The sequence below is a fragment of the Euphorbia lathyris genome, chromosome 10 (genome assembly GCF_963576675.1).
Source record: "Euphorbia lathyris chromosome 10, ddEupLath1.1, whole genome shotgun sequence".
Classification (NCBI taxonomy): Eukaryota; Viridiplantae; Streptophyta; class Magnoliopsida; order Malpighiales; family Euphorbiaceae; genus Euphorbia; species Euphorbia lathyris.
Genome location: NC_088919.1, coordinates 38,335,361 through 38,358,068, shown reverse-complemented (window position 1 = coordinate 38,358,068; position 22,708 = coordinate 38,335,361). Strand labels below are relative to the sequence as shown.

Genomic DNA, 22,708 nt, shown 5'->3' with positions numbered 1-22,708 from the left:
ATTTTAAACATTAAACCTATATTGATGTTATTTTGTACGTAAAGCCCAAATTGATACTTCACAAAAAACTATATTTTTGATAACTTATCCCATTTTATTACAATCCACCTTGATCGATATAAGTGTCCCACTTTAATTTTATGTTTTGGATTTTTCTATATGCAGAAAACCATCTATCTATCACTGCAAATTGATTGAGACATATATTAATTTTAAGGGTAAAAATAATTTATTAGTTTATAATTTTTACTTAATACTATATTATTTAATCTTATCAAGTTTCTTAAGTTTTTAATTTTGTTATTACTATATATCAAATTGACTACTGGGTTTTAATCATAAGTAGCAAGAAAGAGATATAATTAAAATTCAATAAAGTATAGTTACCACATCGAAAAGAAAGAAAAGATGGGTTCCATATTACAAATTGCATTCAAGATCTTCCTTCTCCATCTCCTTCTGGTATTTTTATTTAATTTATATTTCATAATTCAATTCTTACTCTGATCTATACTCATCTGCAGTATGCTCATAACGGAAATGGAGGAGCTACAACGAACCCGATCGCCGAAGAAAACGCCAACGTTTTGAAGCTTCCGAACATGCATAGAAATAATAATCATATGATGCATCACTTAGATCCTTCATCTCTAGTATTTTTCACCCCGAATGATCTAAAATTAGGGAAGAAACTCCCAATTTATTTTCCGATGAAAGATCCGCCGCCATTGTTATCCAAAAACGAAGCTAATTCAATTCCTTTCTCATACACTCATCTTCCTCATCTCCTTCGCTTATTCTCATTCTCACCGGATTCTCCTCAAGCCAAATCCATGGAAAACACACTCAAACAGTGTGAAATTGATCCAATTAAAGGCGAAACGAAAGTCTGCGCAACTTCTTTAGAATCCACAATTGATTTTGTACATAAAACCTTTGGATTAGAAACTCAATTCAGAGTTTTACAAACTAATCATATTGAGAAATCTGGTGTGAATTTAGATAACTATACGATCTTATCGGAGCCTGAGGAGATTCGAGTTCCGAATATGGTGGCTTGCCATACGCTGCCGTATCCGTATAGAGTGTTTTACTGCCATAGCCAGAAAAGTGAGAATAAGTTGTTTATGGTTTCGTTAGGAGGTGATAATGGAGGAAGAGTTGAAGCGGTTAGTGTTTGTCATATGGATACTTCGCAATGGAGTAAAGATCATGCTTCGTTTCGTGTTCTTGAGACTAAACCAGGTGCTTCTCCTGTTTGTCATTTCTTTAGAGCGGATGTTCTTGTTTATGTTCCTCTACCTAGTTTAACTTCTACTTAATTAATTAATTGCACGGATACTTCTTTTTAATAGTGTTTTTGCGTTTCGTGTATGTGTTCCCATATGTTTTTGTATGAAAAGTTATGTATTACTGTGCTAATTGCTGTAATGAAATCCATGTGTTTGTGTTAATAATAGTATACAGCAGATTATTGCAATCATAAGTTGTTGCCAATGATTTGTCTATGCTTCGTATATATCTTCATTATTTGTATCAAATAATGTGAATTGATTATGTGATGTTGAAAGGTTCGTTAATAATTAAAACTGGAAATGAAGTTTAATTTAATTACATGTTTATGATATGGGAAGACATTATATATATATATATATATATATATAAAAGAATAACCAATAGATAAGAAGAAACTACAACTAATCCATTTGGTTTATTTACTCGCTTACTTTTTACCGTTGATAAAGAAATATCTAAAACTTTCATTTTTAACATAGCAAACATAAAAAGAGAATGGAATAAACAAATATCTCATAAAGTTAAGGGAACAATATTTCCAACGTCTCGTAGCCCCTGAGCTCACTAGGCCAATATCTTGCCCGTTGAGCTTACTATTGAGAACTATTTGAAACACAAATTTAATTTGATAGTTAATGCTTAATAATAGTTTTTAGGCTTAATACATCATTTGTCATTGAATTGTCTAAAAAGGTTGATTGCTCCCTGAACTTTCAAAGTGTTCCGGTAGTCCTCTAAACTTGTATAAAATGTTTATTTAACCCTCTGAACTTGTGTAAAATGTAATTAATTAATCACTCGGTTATAAAAAAGTAAGTTAAATGAGGAAAATGGGTTGCACGCGCCTTAAAATGTTATTACATAATTCATAAAATAGATTAAAACATATTTAAAAAGTTCTTACTTGTTCAACTATAAAACTTTTTCTTCCCTAACATTAAAACCGCATACCCTGACATTGATCATTTTACTTTTTTAAGATGCATACAACATATTTTCCGTATTTAACTTACTTATTTTTTACAACCGAGTGATTAATTTATTACATCATACGCAAGTTCAAAGGGCTAACTAAACATTTTATGCAAATTCAGAGCCCTATCAGAACTCTTTAAAAGTTTAGAGGACCAATCAAACTTTTTGGACAGGTTCAGTTCAGGGGGCAAATGATATATTAAGGCTCTATTCTTTTTTACTGAAAAAAATTAAACTGAACTGAATTCTACTGAAACTGAAATAATAATATAAACTTTTAAAAATATCAATAATTAAAATAAAATTCTTGTAAAAATAATAATGGTTCTAATAATAAAAAAAAATTATAATTATAATAAGTAATGATAAATTACTGAATTAAACTAATTGATATTAAAATTAAGTAATAAAGAACATAGTCTAAGCCTAGTTTTTATTATAATCTATGACATAATCTTCACAATATAAACTGGACTTGAAGAATGCAAGCATAGATCCATTTGTGTTGAAGTTCTTTTTAATAAATGAGAATTGTGAAGATTAGAACCCTCACAACTTGGTCTAAGAGGTTCTAATACCATGTTAAAGAATCATTTAACGTAATCCAAAAGGTATAATAAAGGGATACGATTGCTTTATATATATATATATATAAAGTCATTTAGTTCCCTAGTTAAATAACGTGAGATACTTAACATATCTTGGTGTTTTTTTTATTTAATTCCCAGCTATGCTGGTTTTTTTTATTTTTTTGCTGCTGTTTTTCTTTTATTTTGCTGTTTTATAATTTTCTTTGGAATAAAAAAAAAAAATAACAACGTGAGATACTTAATATATCCTCTTACGTCCATTTTAATTTGGGGTATGAAAATGGAGGATCAAAATAGAATCATGTAAACCTCCAAGTTGGTGTTGGATAATGGCTTCGTATAAAATCCAAAACCCACCTTTAAGTTAAAACTTTTGGAGTTTATAATATGTTACAATGAATTTTTTTATTGATTTACGTTTTTTGTTTGAATAAATTGATTTACGTATTTGAATTATGTAAATAGAATTTTTTGATAAAAGTGTCACAAGCTCGTGCATGCTCCTATCCCGTTCCAAACTAGACGTGGGTCAAAAAAATTGCTAAACTTCATAATGTTTTTTCCATAGTTGTTAAAATTGGACCGGTTAAAGAATCAGAAAAGCTAAAAAATTAAAAGTTTAAGATTAAACTAAAGTTAAATCGGAATTGAACGAAGGTTGAAAAAATTTTCTAACATATAAAATACTAATAATATCAATAAAAATGATATCAATAATTATAATATAATACCAAAATGTAAATAAATAAAATGTCTATATAATAATAATTTCTTAGTATAAAAAGATTAAGTTTAATTATTAGTTTCAAAAGGCAATTTCTTATTTTAAAAATTTGTTTGGTGATGCTGGTATGGGGCACGCAATAGGGAATGATTCAGGTAGGATCAGTGATTTGTCATCCGTCTGCAATTTAATCAAAACAAAGGTCACACCTCTAGATAATGAAAGATTATCTGAACCATTTACCCTAGATGAGTTCCGAAGGGCACTTTTTGACATGCACCCGGATAAGTCCCCCGGCCCGGATGGTTTTAATTCTGACTTCTTTCAACGATTTTGGCTGTTGATTGGTCCTTCAATTTTTCAAGCAGGTAAATCTTGGTTGGAGATGGGTAAGTTCCCTTCTACTCTAAATGATTCAATTATTACCCTCATCCCGAAATGTGAACAACCTTTGTCTATGAAGGACTTGAGACCCATTGCTTTGTGCAATGTGATTTACAAAATCATCTCAAAAGTTCTTGCAAATCGGTTAAAAGAAGTTCTTCCTAATCTCATATCTGAATCTCAATCAGCCTTCATTAAAGGTAGATCAATTCATGATAATATTTTGATTGCTTTTGAAATAATTCATAGTATGAAAAGAAATATTGGAAGGAAAAAGGGGGAGGTTGCACTTAAGATAGATATAAGCAAAGCATATGATAGAGTGAGTTGGGATTATTTGTCACAGGTTCTCATGAAGTTGGGCTTCTCGGAGGTGTGGATTGGATATATAATGTTGCGTGTTAAATCAGTTAAATATTCAATTAAAGTTAATGATCAAATTGTTGGTCCTTTTTCCCCCCGGGGAGGTTTGAGGCAAGGTGATCCACTATCGCCTTATTTATTTCTACTATGTGTTGAAGGGTTGTCTGCTTTGATACTGGAGGCTGAAAGAAGGGGGGTTATTCATGGAGCTAAAGTGAATAGAAGGGCTCCAGCAATCTCTCATTTATTGTTTTCTGATGATGCTTTTCTGTTTGTTCAAGCGAATATTGAGGAGTGTAGAGAATTAAAGAAGTTGCTAAATTTGTATGAGCATGCTTCAGGACAAGCTGTCAATTTCTCTAAATCAGGCATACTGTGTAGCAATAATGTACATCCAATGCTAGTTGAGGGGATCTCAGCTATTTTGGAAGTTTCTCAACCTATCAATACAGGTCGATACCTTGGTTTACCTTCACTTGTTGGAAGAAACAAGAAGGTGATATTTGCATTCTTAAAAGATAAACTATGGAAGAAAATTCAATCTTGGAGATCTAAGCCCTTATCGAAAGCTGGTAAGATACTCTAATCAGAGCAGCAGGTCAGGCTTTGCCGGTTTATTTTATGAGTGTTTTTATGCTTCCTATTTCAACTGCTGAAGAACTTCAAAAGATGTTGAATTCATTTTGGTGGGGTAATAAGAGAGACGGGTCAAGAGGGATAAATTGGTTGGCTTGGGATAAATTATGTATTCATAAAGATGATGGTGGATTGGGTTTCTGAGATTTCACTGCCTTTAATTTAGCAATGCTGGGAAAACAAGGTTGGCGGTTATAGTCAGCCCCTGGGTCTTTGGTCAGTAAAATTTTTAAAGCAAAATACTATCCAAATGGGGATTTTTTAAAAGCTAGGTTGGGTCACTCACCAAGCTATATATGGCGAAGTATTTGGGGTTCTCAGCTATTGTTGCAAAAAGGGGGGCGATGGAAAATAGGAGATGGTACGTCTATCAATGTATGGAAAGATCCATGGTTAAGAGATTCACCTTCTATGACGATCTCTACCGCAATGGTTGAAGGGTTGGAAAATTTAAAAGTAAGCGATCTCTTTATCCCTAGAACAATAGAATGGGATGTTGAACTATTACAAGAAATCTTTTCGGAACAAGATGTAATGGCCATCATTTGGTCAACTCTGCGTGTATCTGGAAGAAAAGACCAGTTTATATGGAATGCTTCCCGTAATGGGTGTTATTCGGTTCGTAGTGCATACCGCCTTGGGATGGAGGAAATACCAAGCAGTACACATCTTAGAGTTGAGGGGGAGTGGCAAAAGATATGGAAAGCTAATGTGCCATTTAAAGTCAGACATTTTTGTTGGAGGCTTGTTCGTGATTGTGTCCCAACTCGTCACCGGCTCAAGAGTCGGGGGATTAACATGGAGGATGATTGTGTTATGTGTGCACGGGACTTGGAGGATAATTGGTATTTATTTGTGCTATGTCCAAAAGTTATGGAAATTTGGAGGGAGGCGGGCCTTGCTAATTTACTTGAACAATGAAGCTTTGATGCGGATAACTTTGCTGGCTTCTTTTTCTATTTTTGCAGATTAGTTGGTACAAAAAAATCAGAGATCTTTATGATGCTGCTGTGGTCGTGGTGGGAGGCGAGGAATGACTAATTTTGGAATCAAAAATCGGCTACAGCCGTTGGAGTTATTATGAGGAGTAGGCGTTGTCTTGCGGACTGGAAGACGATTAGGGAGCGAAGTATAATTTCTTCTGCAATACCTAGGGAGGACGACTGTCAGAAATTATGGCACCGACCACCGACTGATGTTGTTTCCTGTTGCACAGATGCAAGCATATTTACAATTCTTGGAAAAACAGGAGGTAGTGCAGTACTTAGAGATTCACGTGGTGCCTTTATCTCGACCCAGACAAATCTGGTGGAAGGTATTATGGAAGTTATGGAGGCGGAAGCTTGGGCGGTCTTACATGCACTTGAATGGACCATGGAGGCAGGTTACAATAAAATTCTATTTGAATCTGATTTCTTGTCCACTGTTAAAGCTATTACTTCTGGAAGTTTGGGTCATCTCAAAACGGTTACACTATCCGTTTTATTAGAAGACAAGCAAACGAGTTAGCTCATGCTTTTGCTAGAGCAGCCTCTCAATTTGCTAGTCAGTGTTACTTTGATATTATCCCCAGTGGGTTTTCTCTTTCTGTGTTAAATTTTTATATATGTCTATTCAATTTTCTATTAATGATATTTTGATTCAAAAAAAAAGAGAGAGAGAGAGAGGAAGACAGAATAATTGGGGCAGTTATATATGTCTATTCAATTTTCTATTAATGCTAATTATTATTTATTGTTACTATTTACTAGAGGTGTCACTTCGTTTAGCTCACAATTAAACAGATTAGAGTTAATTCATTTATGAGTTGGATCATAAACGGATTGATCCATCTAATCTATATAATAAATGGGTTGAGTCACGAGTTAATTGAGTCAATCCATTAATCTATTTAATAATAAGAATATCATAATTAACTATAGAATTCCAACTAAATCATATTATCAAACTTAATTTATAATATGTCATTATTTTTATATATGACAAATAAAGTATACTTTTACATCATAATTTATAAATTCTAAAATCCAATTCATAAATCCTAAATCTTAGACAATATATCCTAGACCCGAATTTATGAACTCTCATCCTTAAAGATAATGATTTTATTAGTTTGATATAATTTAAAATTATGATTTGACATAATTGTAGATAATTTTTTAAAAGTGAAGTAAATATCCCTTTAATGATTTGTAAAAAAAGAGCAAATCATGAAAAAAACGAAAAATTGAGAAAAATGAAAAAAAAACTTCGAAAAATGAACAAAAATCCAAAAAGACTAAAAAAAGAGAAAATTGAAATAATTAGTTAAAAACTTGATATATTTAAAGGTTAATTTCAAAAAAACTATTTGGTTTCACGTTTTTATAGATATATATTTTTGAATTTTTTTTCGAAAATAACCCTATAGTTTTTTTTTAAAGTTGTACGCAATACACTTATATTAAACAAATGAAGATTACATTAAAGAGAAAGAAAAACCCCTAACCCACCCCACCCATGTGATTCGAACTCGTGACCTCTACAGTCACAGGTAAGCTCTCAACCAACAAGCTAAGAGTTTCACCACAAATAACCCTATAGTTTTTGTCGTTAGCAAATTTGTGAGCATGAGTATTTTCAGAAATTTTTAACTAACTTTTCTCCCTCATCCCCCTCAATTTTTTTTTTTGGAATTTCAGATTTCTAGAATTTTTTAGAATTCCAGAAATCTGAAAATTTAGAAGTTTATAAAATTTTGAAATTCTAGAAATATGAAATTCCAAAAAATTCCGGTCTAAATTCCAGAAATGGGTTCTTTGAAGTGTAGATTGTTAAAATAAAATAAACTTAATTTTATTATAAAATTATATATATATATATATATATATATATATATATAATAAAAAATATATTAAAGAAAAAGAAGACAAGAAATAAATGTTGGCATGCCATAGTTAGGTCCTGTTCTTTATCACTTAATTTCAGTAACAATCAGTTCAGTTCAGCATTCAGTTTCAGCATTCAGTAATTTATCATTATTTATTATATTATAATAATTATTATTATTTATCTATAATTTATTATTATTATTATTATTATTATTTATACTTTATCATTATCTATAAATTAGATAAAAGTCAAGAAATGACAGTTTATTAAAGTATATATCGTTTAATAAAAAAATTAAAACTAAAGTATGCATCCATATTTAAAAATTAGGAATTGCATTCATATTATGAATTGTTTCTAAAATTTACCGAATTTATCAATGTTAGGGATAAAATTGCACCATTTTAAACATTAGGGATAAAATTACCCCTGACCCAAAACGTTATTTTTGCACTTTAACCCTTAATTAGAATAAAAAGTTAAGAGTTTATATTCATATGAAATTTTTTATTTAATTTCATAGGCTTTAAATTATATGTAAATTTGTGTTTGTATGTAATTTGTATTTTTAATTTAAATTAGACTCATTTTTATTTAATTTCATAGGCTTTTATCGAGCCAAGATTTTATCAACCCAAGCTTTTATTTGATATCCAATTTAGTTTTATCTTTAATAATATATTTATTTGTTATTGATATTATTAAATTTATTAGAACCATTATTATTATTATTATTATTATTATAAGTTTATTAATGTCCAATATTATCATTAAAATTATTTTAAAGTCTAATATCATCATTATTGTTAAGTTCGGTTAAGTTCCGTAACATTCAGTTAAGTTCAGTAGCATTCAGTTAAGTTCAATAGCATTCAGTTAAATTCAGTTCAGTTCAGTTCAATTCAGTTCAGTATTCAATAGCATTCAGTTCAGTTTTTGTAGCGATAAAGAACATAGCCTTAGATTTTCAAGTAATGTTTTTTGTCCATAAGTCTAAAAGAAGTCAAAATAAGTAGTTGGAGAATGGACTTTGATTTGTGGATATAAATTTGACAAAATTGTGGCTGTTATTAGTTTTTGTGATATGTGGAAATGGAGTGATGTAATATGCCTATAAATAAAATTTTATGTAATGTTTTTGGGTGCCAAAGAAATAAAAAAAATGAAATTAGTGCATAGTGTAATATGCGAGAGTGGAGAGTTTATTTTGTCTATGCTATTTCGAACATGGTTTTAAAAACCGGACCGGACATCGAACCGGTGGGACAAAGGGTTCAGAGGTCAATGGATTCAACCGGTTGATCCGGACTGGTTGAACCGGATGACGTCATAAATTATATATAAATATTTATCTATAAATAAATATATAATATAATTTTTTGTTAGTATTACTTTTTATTATGTTTAGTATTAAAATTTGTATATTTTTTTTATGTGTTAGTTATTATTACTATGGTTTGTTTCATTTATTTAGTAATACATTTTATGTAAAAATAGTGTTATTTTGTTAAAATTACTTTTATTTTAATAGTATTATCCGAAAGTTGAGTTTCAATGGAGCTTTTTATCCTAAATCATAAATATTTATGAATTGATTATATCAATGTGGGATGTGGGAGGTGGGAGGGATGTAGGGATTTTTAATATAAATATATAATAATTAAATGAATAAAAAAAGAAAAGAAGAGAAAGAAGTGATAGTGGGGGAATCCCACATCGGATCAAAAGAGTGGCTTCAGCAAAAGTCATTTCTATAAAATGACATAGGGAATGGTAATAAGCTCTCAACCAAGAAACTGATTCATGGAAATTAATTTTTATTTTCAAAAGAAACTGGGGTGAAACCGGTTCACCGGGTTGATCCCGGTTTTCTCCGGTTCCAAAGGGGTCAATAACATTGACCCCTAAGTATTGTAACCGGACTGAAAGGCTGGCCAATTCCCGGTTGAACCGGTTCGACCGGCTGGTCCGATCCGGTATTTAAAACCATGATTTCCAAAAACAAATCTCAATTCCTCCAAATTTCATACCAGGTCCTCCATTCCTTGATAAATTATATTTTTAGTCTCTATACTTCAACATAGATGTATTTGTAAAGTAGAAAATGATAAAAACTTGAGTTTAGAGATTGTGGCAGAAGGCATAGATGTCAACACCCCCGGTTGTCGGTACCCATCTCTTATAATATTGGTTACGCTTTTGACACATTTTCACGTTTCTTTTTTTTTGAATGTTTTTTTCCGTTTTTACGATTTTACATTGTTTTGATTTAATTTTTAATTATATTTAGTTAATCGGGTTAAACGAGTTAAATAGGTTAAATTTTAATTTTAATTGTATTTAAATTAGATTTTGCTTATATTTAATTAATTGGATTGAATGGGTCAACTCATATAACTCGTTAATAAATGGATTGTGTCATGCTCATTCATTTATTAAACGAGTCACTCTATTCATTTATTAAATGGGTTGGGTTATGTCAATCCATATATTAAATGAATTGGATCAATCCATTTATCCATTTTGACAATCCCAATATTTATGATTAATGACTTAACATGCCTGTAATTAATAAATTTTAATTGAAATAATTATCTTCAATTGGATGGATAATAAACTAATTAATGTAATTCGAAATTAATTTTTTATTTCACAAAAAAATATACAACTCTAACTGAATTTTTCCAACGCAAAACCGTGACCAGGTTTTTGGTGTGACGGTTCACTGGCCGGTTCAAAAGTTTACGTTGTGAAATATTAGATCTCTCATGACCAGTTTACCTATCAAATCCGGTTGAACCAAATTGATCCGGTTGGACCAAGCCGTTTTGACAACCTTGGTTCCTTCCTCTTTCTCAATTTTGTTCAAGAGCTCAAACAATTTATTAACAAGAAGTGTTACTGAAAAAGGCTATACAAGTTTAATTAAATTACAAAAAAGAATTGTAATTATTTTTGTGACTGTTAAATGTGTTTTAGTTCTGTCGGGTTGTTGCATGGAAGGTAGAAAAAACCAAAATAAAAATATCAAATCAAAGAAAATTTGGAATGAGGTGCGGATAAGATATTTCTCTTTTAAGAAGTTTGCGACACTGTTTCTGAATTGTGTGTAAGCAGTTTAGAAATCCACCATTTCTAGAATAAAACAATCTAGTGAATACAATTCTGAATTACAGAATTCAGAATTATTCAAATATCTACACTTATGAAAAAGCCAAAAATTTGCTCAATGATATTTCGAATTTTGAAAAAGATGTAATTTTGAAAAAGATATAATTTGGTAACTTTCTGTTTCAAATATTAAAAGATACAATGGAGAAAAAATAGGATTAGTTGAGATTTATTTTAAGACAAGGGGTTATGATTTGAGGTTTTGGTTTAGAAAATTAGCGTTCAACTCATAAAAAATTAAAATGTCTATGTTTTTCATGTTGGATACTTTTAATTTTTTAATTAACACACCCAAATGAAAAAAAATTATCATATAAGAAGCTAAAAGAAATTTGTACAATCCTAACAGATTGGATTTTAAAAAGGCTAAATTTCAAATAAAACCCCTGTGGTTTCACTAATTTACAGATAAAGGACTGTAGTTTACTTTTTGTCAAAATGAGAATTGAGGTTTCACACTTTTAATAAAACAAGGACCTTTTAGATTAATGCTATTAAAACCATCTTTAACGACCTGAAAATGAAAATTTTCAAGAATTAAAGTTGTTCAATGTCATATTTGCTATGGAACTACATTTTCGATTTTCGAAAATCATCTTTTTTGGAACTTTCTCTCTCTAAACATTAACTTTCTTTCTCTTTACCAAACATCATCTAAATAATCTCAAAATAAAAAAGTTGAAGAATTAAAGTTGCTTAGAATATTAGTAGTTTTTTAAAAAAATGTCATTTTTGAAGTCGTCAAGAGTGATTTTAATAGTATCAATCGAAAAAATCCTTATTTTGCTAAAGTAGAAAACCTCAGTTCTTGTTTTAAAAAAAAACTAAATCACGATCCTTTATCTGAAAATTAGTGATACTATAGGGGTTTTATTTGAAATTTAGCCTTTTAAAAATTAACTTCAACCACTTAGCATCTCTTAAAGTGGATTGCTATTCGTCGCCCATATTTTACTTACCGTCGCCTCCTGTTTGACATTTTTTTTCGTTGAATTTGTTCTAAACGGGTAGTCCATACGGTCCGGCCCATGGACCGGTAGCATGAACTACCCTATTTTACCTAGGCAAAACGGGTAGGCTACCCTATTTTGCCTAGGCCCGTTTTGCCTAGGCAAAATAGGGTAGCCTACCCGTTTTGCCTAGGTAAAATAGGGTAGCCTACCCGTTTTCCTAAGAAAAACGGGTTTATTTTTTTATTTTTTTAATTATAATAAATATTAATTATAGATAAATTATGTATTGATTGGAAATAAAAAATACGTATTGAAGTGTCCAATTAATTTTTATTTGGTAAATTATATTTATTTACCTTTTAGAACTTAAATTTAATTATACGTAAATTATGTATTGACTGGATAGAAAAAACGTATATATAAATTATTGATTGAAAATAAAAAATACGTAAATTATGTATTGCACGCGTTAATACGTAATTTATCTATAATTAATATTTATTATAATTAAAATAAATGAATAAATAAATCCATTTTCCTTAAAGGAAAACGGGTAGCCTACCCATTTTTACCTAGGCAAAACGGGTAGGCTACCCTATTTTGCCTAGGTAAAATAGGGTAGTTCATGCTACCGGTCCATGTACCGGACCGTATGGGCTACCCATTTAGAGCAAATTCAACGAAAAAAAATTTCTTTTTAAGTTCAATTCGTTAAATTTCAGATTATTGGTAAATACGAAATTTAGATGTTCAATTATTTTTCCTTGTTTTGGAGGCATGATTTTTCTTCGTGGTTGAGAGAATTTCACTTTTTTGAATGAAAAATGAAAAGGGCAAAAATGTCAAACAGGAGGCGATGGTAAGTAAAATAGGGGCGACGTATAGCATAACCCCTTTTTTTTTTTGATGAAAATGCTTATAACTTCATTAGATTAAGACACAACAAGTACAATAAGAAAAGAATAGTAAGAAATCAATTCTTACAGGATCTACAAAGAGACTAAAACGGCTACAGAGAGCAAAAAATGCCATAAAGGCATAAAAAAACACAAAACAACAACAAAACATATATTTATCGTAAATCGAAATCTGCAGAAAAGTAGATGCAATCCAGTCTTCAGCATTTAGGCCATTCCGAATATTCGGATCGGAGTCCTTTCTTTTGATGCAACCACGTAGATATATTGATCCACGTATAAGATAAACCGTTTCCGTACTTGCTAAATTTGAAAATGATATAAATGAAAGAATAACAGGGAGCAGATACAATTCAAATGGATGAAGAGATCCGGTAAAATATATGGAAACTGACTAAAAAGAAAAAAACAATAAAGTAAAACGCATAAAATCTAACCCGATGTGGTAGGAAGAAGGAAGACAAACTTCCTTCCTTCTTCCTACTCAAAGTAGATCTTCAAGAGAGGACAATTTGAAACTCAACCGAAGATGAAATTTGGACAGAAAATGAGAAAAGAATGGTGGAAAAAGAAAAAAATTGGAAAGGAAGATGGGAGCATAGCATAACCCCTCTTAAATTTAGGTTAAGCACCTGATTAACGATTATAGAAAATTAAGGATGCAATTGATATTTAGGATATAAGTTAAGGGTCAATTTGAGCTTTAACCCTATATTAATATAGTAGATACTCTGGATTGGGGATTATTCGCTCCACACCCAGTCCGGCCCGGGGCGGGTACGCGGATATCGTCATCTCCCCGTTAGGTATATATAGATTTTTGCCCTAACCCTTCTCTGTTTCTCATTAATCGTTATTCTCAGTGTCATTCACTCTTTCTTGGTTTTCAGTCTCTCTCTCTCTCCCTCTCCCTCTCAGCAAGGACCGTCACAACACCAGCTAAATTTTCAGTTGCTGTCACTTCCACCTAATTAGTGCGATTTTGGTTAGCTCGCTGCCTTGTCCGAGTTCTTGGTTTATGTTATTAGTCTTCAATTTGTGAAGTTATGAATTATGATTGTTAGGATTTGAGGTTGTAGTTGCTTTAGAGTTATTTAGTTGGAATGTGCTAGTTTTTAGATCAAAAAAGAAATTCTTATTCTTATTCTTATTGTTAATTTTATTTTTTGATGTGTTCATGACTCGCAATGTTTTTTGGTAGTACATTTTGTTATTGATTTTTATTTGTAGGTGAAATTGTGTTATGTAGTATTCTACTAATTTCCTTGAGGCATCCGGTATTTTTTTTTCCTTTGTAAAACTCCTGTTAGTTCATGTTTTTATTTTTGTATTTTTAGTTGTTGTTTTTGGTATTTCTTGGTCTAGTTAATTCAGTTGATAACTTATTTCTTGCAAATCAGCAGCCATAATTTTTCTTTTTTTCTAATACATTTTTGAAGCTCTTCGCGTATGGAGAGCTTCTTATTGGTTCTGAATGACTATACTGCTTTCTTATGAACTCCTATGAACTCTGCAACACCTGTCCAGCAGCTAATTGAGAGCTGCTTTGTTTGAAGAGAATTTTCTTTTAATTTGTTTTTATATTCTCTCTTGGTTGAAAGAGCAATCTTTGAATATGTTGTGTATTTCAAGCTGCAGTTCTCTTGTAACTTTCACTCTTTCTCATGGGGTATATGAAGAGAAAACCAGAGCATCATTAGAATTCAGGGTATTTATTTATTTAATTTTGATCACTGAATCTGACAGCTTTGTTCGTTTGCCAATACAGAATATCTTTGCATAGGATTCAAAAGGAAAAAGAAAATGGGGAGGAAGTTGTTACAGGCCTGCTCAATAGAAGTGTCTGATTCGAAAACTACGAATGAGGAAGTCATTAGAAAAGCTGAAGAAGAGGAAAACAGGGGACTTGAGTTGGTAAAAGAAAGCAGTCAATCAAAACGGCACAAAGGAAACAATAAAGATGAAATGATTGAGCTTCCAGGGATCCCCTTAGCCCCTTCTGTTGAAAGCTCAAAATCTGGAGTTATCTTTGTTCTTGAGAAAGCTTCTTTGACCCTTGCTTTTGTTGGAAGAGTAAGTTATAGCTTATTGATTTTGTATACTGTAGGTATATGATTGGGGAAACCTATATTAGGTTGTTTTGATACCTAATTTTTGCTCAGTCTCTTTACGTGATTGCCAACTCATTTTCTTTCTCAGAAGTTCCAGATTCTAAATCCAGATGAGCACGGTACTTTTTTGCGGAAAAAGAACATGAATCCCTATGATTATAGACCAGACATAGTTCACGAGGTTAGTAGTTACTTCTGTTACCTGCATGGTCCTACTTTTAAGAAGCTCAATTGCAATATGTGGGCAATACATTGAAATTCTTGGTGGTGCCTTGAGATTTGTTGTCAGGTAGTTCTTTTTTTATGAAAAACCCCATCAAAATAAATAGAACTTGTTTACTAAGTGTAGTTAACTTGTTTGAATATGAAAGCATGAATATGTGGGTAGACATGGAGCTGTTGTGCAAGGTGAATCATACCAAATTTCCTCCAATCTGAATCATAATGGTACAAAAATTGATTTACAATAACAAACCCCTAAAACTTTTAGTTTTATTTCACCTACCATGCTTGTGACAGTTATGTTATAATTCAGAAAGTTGGAGGACAATAGGTGCAGGTTACCCGTGTTGTTCATGGAAACCGTAAGAAGAGGCTCGATTCTTGCTATAATCATCAGATTTTGTGCTTGACCATGGTCCTGCTTTGGGTGGTTTTACTGTAGTCATAGTCTTCTTTTATTTTCTAGCAAAACGCAAAAAAGGAAATTAGTTTTATACCTACTACTATTTAAAGTTGTCTATGGTGGTGTGCGTAAATTTTTCTCTCATAGTACGCAAATAAAATTTGGTCTTTTGAAATTAATATTGCAAAAGTTCAACTAATACCTTTATATGTTATCCTTAATATTTTTTTTATTGATGCATGATATCTTCAGGCACTTTGTGAAATTATGGATAGCCGACTTCGTATGGCTGGTAAATTAAAGGCAATATACATTAAGACTGGTGAAGGGATTTTGATTAAGGTTGAACCAAATGCTCTAATACCAAGGACCTTGGGAAGATTTTGTAGTATGATGGGTGAGTTTGTTTCTTCTGGTGTTGTCATATTTTGCTTTCTTCACTTGACCAATGTAACTTATGTCAGATTTCTTTACATGGATATGATATTTCAACACTTTGACATTTCTGCAATATTGGAAAACTGTCACTTTATATAATGAGTATTATGTTTCTTCTTTATTAAATGTCATAAAACTGCATGACTGTTGCTTGAATTTGAACACATTATTAAGAATCATGTGCAATCCACCCCACAAAGTTAGCTTCAGAGAATAGTTGTCTCCATCATAATACAGGCCCTTGATACTTTGAATAGCTTGTATCTATCTTTTATCTATCTTGTTATCTTCTATCCTATTATATTGAGTTGTGAGGCTTATTGATAAATATTATAGCTGAGCTATTGCAGAAGTTAAGTATTAAAGCAAAGGGTAAAGGTGGGAAGCTATTGCGTTTGGTTGAGAACCCGGTGACTCAATATTTACCAGTCAACTCCCGTAAGATAGGTAAGCCTTTTATGCTATTCTATTAGAAGAGATTTTCAGCTCTCTTATCTATTTCTCTAAGATAAAACTCTGGCTATTAGGTCTTTCATATAGTTCAAAGAAGGCAGTTGAGTTAAGAGATTATGTGAATGCCATCAACCATGATGAAGATCTTGTTTTTGTGGTATTGATATTTCCTATCTTCTTTGTACTTTATGCTATCCATTTGTAAATCACTATAGTATGACATTCCGATCTATGTACTCAGGTTGGTGCAATGGCTCATGGTAAAATTGACAGCGATTATACCGATGATCTTATATCAGGTTATATGTCTTTCTACTTAATGCTGATTTTGATTTTGTTGAAAGGTATTATGTCACGATTCCTAGTTTGGGATCGCATTACGGGACTTTGAACCCTGAAGTCTCGATTATCAGATTCTTTGGAGTGTTCCTGCCTCTACCTATTTTGATAGAATTGATTACAACTCGTTAGAGAGGAGTCCTCACTTCATAAGACATAATTAAAGAGATTTGCCTTGATAACTTCATTGCTTTCTCACTCTTAAATACACCCATCGTTTAGGATAGTTTTACAAGGCAGATTTAGCTATACATCTAAACATAGATAACTATCAATGATAATTTACTTACAAAGAATATCTAGCAAAATAGCATCCTAACTGTTCTAATCTACTTTCCTCTTAAAACATTGGTACACTTTTGTGCTTGGGCTTGGGCTGCTGATGATATGGCAAATTAGAGAAGAATTGCTATTGCTGTCTCTTTAATAAATGTATGGTGCCCATTTGAATGGCTATGATGTCCTCAAAACGAGTTCTTGGTTGTTTGCCCTTTGATCTGTGTTGGATTATTTATCAATTTGGTGTCAATTGTCAAAGCTCAGAACATATACAAATAGCAAAAGCCGTAGTGGACTATATTATGAAATGGTGAGACATATGTTGAGTCCTTTTAACCCAATAATAAGTGGGTCATGTGAGGTCAGATGTGGCTACCCATTTACTCAAGTTAAATGAGCATTTGCATGCCTTTATGATATCTTTTGAAGAAGAATTGTACAAACTAAGACTCTTAAGATTTTATTACAACTTGTAGGCCTTTTTTCTTTTTTCTTCGGTTTGGATGATGATTTTTTTTTTTAATTAATTTGTCATCATTGGAACCATGTAAACTCTTTTATATTTTTTAAAACTGTAACATATTTTGTCAATTATGGTACTATTATTATTATTATTATTGTTTGCCATAATTAATATTGTGCTTTTATGTTTAATAAATTCGTTTCATATACAATTCCTTTGAACTTACTCACTACTTTCCTTTCTACACTTGTCATTTTATTTCATCGAGGAGTTAAAATGTTTGAATTATCTTTTCTGTTAATGTACCTTTTCTTTTTTCTTTTATAAGAAGTGGTTGACAGAAAAAGGAAAAAAGAAATAAGAAAAGGAAAATAATAATTAACCAGCAATATCAAGCAATAACCGGATTTATCATTTTAAAGCACTCTTTCTTTAAAGAGAATATTGGTAGTCTTTACCTTACATGGTTATATGGGTTATACATATGTAACCCAAGTGTACGCATTTGCAACAAATGCACCTCTACGCACAGTGTAGGAATAATATAACCTTTGTCTGTAGTTGCTGAAAAAATGAAATTATGTTTCCTAAACTTAAAACATAAGTTTAAGGTCTAATCATGTAGTTGGAATGAAGCCTCATTTTTGTCACTTATTGAAGGCGTTGAGAAAATGCACATGCACCGGCCCTTGCAGTAACACTTAATTTATCCTATGCCTGAATGGTGACAATAGCATAGCTGCTGCTTATGCATCTATTAATGATTTTGGCTTCTTATCCATATTCTTTTATGGTGTTCTCCTTGTTTTATCAGTATTAGGATTTTAAAACATTTGTTTTTATTCAAGCTGTGTGTGCATACTTGAAGAGTATAACCTAGTCAGTAGGATAATTATAGGTTGAAGATCTGTTACATAAAAACTTGAAATTGATTGTAGGGATTGATATTTCACAAGAGATGCATAGCGAAAACTGTTGTAGTTATCTGCATCATTAATCATTAGGACTTGAAACAAACATATGCAACTCTACAAAGAGAGGTAAATGTGGGTTTGGAACACATTGATGATAATTGGCTTAACTGGTTGGTCATGTAGAAGTTAGATATGCTAGTAACGTCCTCTCCGTTGACATACTGAACCTCATCAGTGATCTGCTATGTGTTATCAACTTCCCAATTTTTTTGTGTTCAATTATGTGTTATCAACTTCCCAATTTTTTGGTGTTCAATTTTTAATTTAGGTGAGCCTCTCACTCGTTTGCATGGTGTTCTGAGATGAAGAAACTCTTCGCAAAAAGTTTAAATAGTTTAGATCATTCTTGGATAACAATGCTCGTGGGTTTCTCTTGTAAGACTTGATTATTTATTTGCTAAAAACGTAATTGGTGTGCAATTTGACCGAGTTGAGATGGGTGGTATAATTTTGTTGCAGTTTCTGAGCTTCCATTGAGTGCTGGAATTTGTTTGAGACGTATGCGCTGTGCAATGGAGAGGAGATGGAACATATGCTGAAATCAACAGTGGTTGGGATTGGGATAAGGACATGCTTTTGTTCTTTGCAGGTTCAGCATTGGGAAGGGATCATAAATTTAAATTCGGTTCTTTGTTTCCGTCACATGAACATGCACACTTAGCATGGGGAAGCAATAATCAAATTAATATTCATCAGTTTTGGCTAGTTTTAAATTACCAAATGATTCTTAAATTTTGATCAACCTTACATGAGCGAGGATAGAGTTAGAGATTAAATGTTAGAAATTTACAGAGGTTCAGTAATTTTTTTGTCTTGTTTTTTCTACAAGAACACCATTTGTAAGCTTATCTTTGGATTCGTTTTCAGGTAAGAATGAAGTCTTTGATAGTTTTACAACTTAAAACTATTATGTGAATCTCCACTCTTAATTTTTACAAGGTTTATTGAGAAATTTTAAGTTATTACAGTCTATCTTAATTTTTAAAGCTATTGAAGAATTGATCCTTTGAAAGATTGTTTGATATAACAACCCTTTCTAAGGAAAGATAACCAATAAAAGATTGGTAGAAATGAGATTACAATAAGGAAGGGAAGAAAAGAAGCTTTACATATGATGCTTCTGATATATTGGGATCAAGTTTCTTACTTATTCAAAGGAGCTTCTTTCATAGGCACCTTGCAAAAACTAGTTGCCGGATATGCCTGTTTTTGAAAAATTAGTTGTTCCTATGTGTTACTGCACCTGTTCATGGGTTGGGCTCAAAAGCCTTTTGTTAAAAATTGTTTTGTCCAGGTGCAGTTCAATCTGCTGTTATTTCACGTCTGTTCGGATTTAAAAGTCAAATCCCAAACCTAGTTCAAATTGTTTTGTTAATCATATCTGATTATAAAATTACAATTAAATCATTTTACAAAACTTAATTCTCGATATGTCATTATTTTTATATATCACAAATAAATTATGAATTTATGTCTTAATTTATAAAATTTAGACCTCTAATTCATAATTCATAAAACATAGTTCTTAAAATACATGAAAATTAAAAGTTATACTTAAAAATAATATTTAATTTGTAAATATATAAGTTTAATAATTAGCTTTAGCAGGTCTAGATGAAGTGGGGTCTAAAGTCACTTTTATTGTCTAAAGGGAAAAGTACACAAAAATTCATCTTTTAAAAACTATTTACAACTATATCAATCATAATTTTAGATTATGACAAATCAGTACTTTAATATATTTTAAGGATTGAAATTTATAAATTAAAAGTCTAGAATATATCTTCTAGGGTTTATAATTTATGAATTATAGTCTAGAATTTTAAATTATGGTGTAAAATAATAATATATTAAGAATTAAGTTTCGTGATATGACTTAATTGTAATTTTATACTTAACGATGATATTCATGTATTTGACCGTTGTCTAAATTCAGTCCATTAGATGCGGGTCCGTGTACCCGAGTTCATAAACAGGCGTATGTGTTACTAATTGTTAGTGGCGGAGGCAACCTAATAGGGCCGGGGATCAAATTTTGAAACACAACTTCCATAATTGCTCTTAACTTCCAGTTTCCATCACTTATTTTCCCACTGATGTTCTATATAGTTTCCACAAACTGATTATTCATAATAATAATAGTAAGGTTGTATGCTAAAAATATGGTGTAAACACCAATAAAATATGAAATGGTATGCTAGCATCAATACAAAAATCTATACTGGCAATAGGAATTTTAGTATAGCCTATTTGAGTGATAGATATTAATTGATTTTAGTATCATATTTTTCAATTATAATCAAACACTTATATGGTACTGTGTGAAACAAAACCAAATGGATACAAATAGCAATTTAGCAATAATGTTTTTCATATCGATTTTGAGATACACAACTAGAAGTTCTCTAGGCTAAAATCCCAGTATTGATTTTGCAGGGATAACTAATGAACATCAAAAGGTTCTAAACAAATTAAGAAAAAAAAAAAAGAGGCATCAATCACAATAGCAAACAAGCACACTACTTGATCATATATTTCACAAACATACAGCTCAGCCCTTGAAGATCAGATCAGATCAGATGATCCATACCTTTTCCTAGCCAATAATTAATTACTGTGTATTATATTATATATATACTTAACTAATATTAATAAGTTATGGTGATTTGTCTTGTTTGATCTTATCATCAATAGTATCCCGGCTCCGGTAAATAACGGCGATAGACCTAGTATCAAAATCTTTAACAAAATGAGTGTTTTTGACAGCATCTGAATCTTCAACAAACAGACCTTTTATTGCTTCCGGCATCGGCTGATTTTTCACCACCCTCTTCCAGTAATCCTCCGGTACGTTTCTTGCATGGTTCAGCTGCATAAATAAATAAATTAATGAGCTAATTATATAATAATATAGAAATATAAGGAGTTAGATAGGTTTGGATACTCACAAAGAATAGAGAGAAGAGAAGGAAGAAACATAATAATAATGTGGGCTTCATCATATCGATCTCCTTTTGTAATTTGGTATTCTCTTCAGCTTCTTCATTTATAGGCTAATGCAACTATAATATATAATACTTCTCTTGCCTTACCATATTTATGAAATTTTAAATTAATTTTGTTTCTTTTCACTTTTTTTTTTATTTTTACATAATACTAATAAAGTTGAAAGGGTAGTTTAGTTTGTGAGGAGTCAACTCAATCAGTGGCTCCTAGAACAATAGAAGCTTCATCGTCGGTGGTATGCTAGTGTGCCATTACTTACCCACATTCAGACATCATTCGGAAAAAAACCTAATTAATTAATTAATAGGTTAAAAACTAAGTGATTTCACGTTTTTACAGGTCAACATTTCATCCAAAGAAATAGAAAATAACCAATCTCAGTCCGGTCCGAGGAAACCTTTGCACACCTTCGTTACCTTTTGGGAGGCCTACGCCTCATAGAAACTGTCTACCCGAGACTGTCCCTTGACCCGTAGGTCCTGACACAAGGTTAGAATTCTAACTCTTCCAGAGTGGTATCTCACTGATGGCTCGGACCCTCCCGGAAGGGGGCTTTCTTCGCCTTCCACCTAAGCTGCGCAAGAAAGGCCCAAAGCCAATCTCAGGGAATAGTGAAGGTTCATAGGGTCTTTCTGTCCAGATGCAGGTAGTCCGCATCTTCACAGACATGTCTATTTCACCGAGCCTCTCTCCGAGACAGTGCCTAGATCGTTTCGCCAAAAGTTCAAATGTATTGCTATAATAGAAACATTTCATCTATTAAGAAAGATTCCTTGAACACCAAAAATTGAAAACTGTGGTTTTTTATTATAAAATAAACCATGTCATTGACATCTTTAGTCATTTTAGATTGGCTTTGCAAAAAATGTGCATTTGGATTGACTTTGCCAAAAAAACATATTTCGTGGTTTTAATTCTTGAAAATTTTCATTTTAAAGTTTTTATCCATTAAATTTGATAAAATCAATCCAAAATAATTAACGATACCAATCAGATTTGTTTTGTTAAAAAAAATCATAGGTTTCAATCTGTAAAAACAGGGATTTATTTAAAATTAACCCTTAATTAATTAATTTGCTTTAGAAAACAGCATTTTTATTTCTTTTAAAAAATAATACCAACTTGGTCTGGTCGGTCCAG

At 31.5% G+C, this 22,708-nt stretch overlaps 3 protein-coding genes across 6 annotated transcripts; 2 read left to right on the top strand and 1 right to left on the bottom strand.

The window, feature by feature from the left end:
* The first annotated feature begins 303 nt into the window (after nt 1–303).
* On the top strand, nt 304–1,480 carry LOC136209950 (BURP domain-containing protein BNM2A-like). The gene is made up of 2 exons (XM_066001585.1): nt 304–462; nt 525–1,480. The coding sequence occupies exons 1-2, from the start codon at nt 409–411 to the stop codon at nt 1,320–1,322; spliced, it is 852 nt and encodes a 283-aa protein (XP_065857657.1). The 5' UTR covers nt 304–408; the 3' UTR covers nt 1,323–1,480.
* A 12,122-nt stretch (nt 1,481–13,602) lies between these two features.
* LOC136209765 (uncharacterized) lies at nt 13,603–19,527 on the top strand. 4 transcript variants are annotated; one of them, XM_066001348.1, is made up of 9 exons: nt 13,603–13,686; nt 13,771–13,865; nt 14,649–14,953; nt 15,080–15,172; nt 15,869–16,013; nt 16,391–16,501; nt 16,582–16,664; nt 16,749–16,806; nt 19,022–19,527. In XM_066001348.1, exons 3-9 carry the CDS (start codon nt 14,684–14,686, stop codon nt 19,099–19,101), a joined length of 840 nt encoding a protein of 279 aa, XP_065857420.1. In that variant the 5' UTR covers nt 13,603–13,686; nt 13,771–13,865; nt 14,649–14,683; the 3' UTR covers nt 19,102–19,527. The 4 variants fall into 4 exon arrangements, 2 of the variants coding, with proteins under 2 accessions (XP_065857420.1, XP_065857419.1); XR_010677658.1 differs by lacking the exon at nt 13,603–13,686 and adding an exon at nt 18,831–18,924 and having other exon boundaries at nt 13,713–13,865; XR_010677657.1 differs by lacking the exon at nt 13,603–13,686 and adding an exon at nt 18,831–18,937 and having other exon boundaries at nt 13,713–13,865.
* Nucleotides 19,528–20,915: 1,388 nt separating this feature from the next.
* Nucleotides 20,916–21,662, bottom strand: LOC136209356 (uncharacterized). The gene is made up of 2 exons (XM_066000805.1): nt 21,511–21,662; nt 20,916–21,431 (listed from the first exon to the last, which is right to left on the bottom strand). Exons 1-2 carry the CDS (start codon nt 21,562–21,564, stop codon nt 21,219–21,221), a joined length of 267 nt encoding a protein of 88 aa, XP_065856877.1. The 5' UTR covers nt 21,565–21,662; the 3' UTR covers nt 20,916–21,218.
* Nucleotides 21,663–22,708: the final 1,046 nt, after the last annotated feature.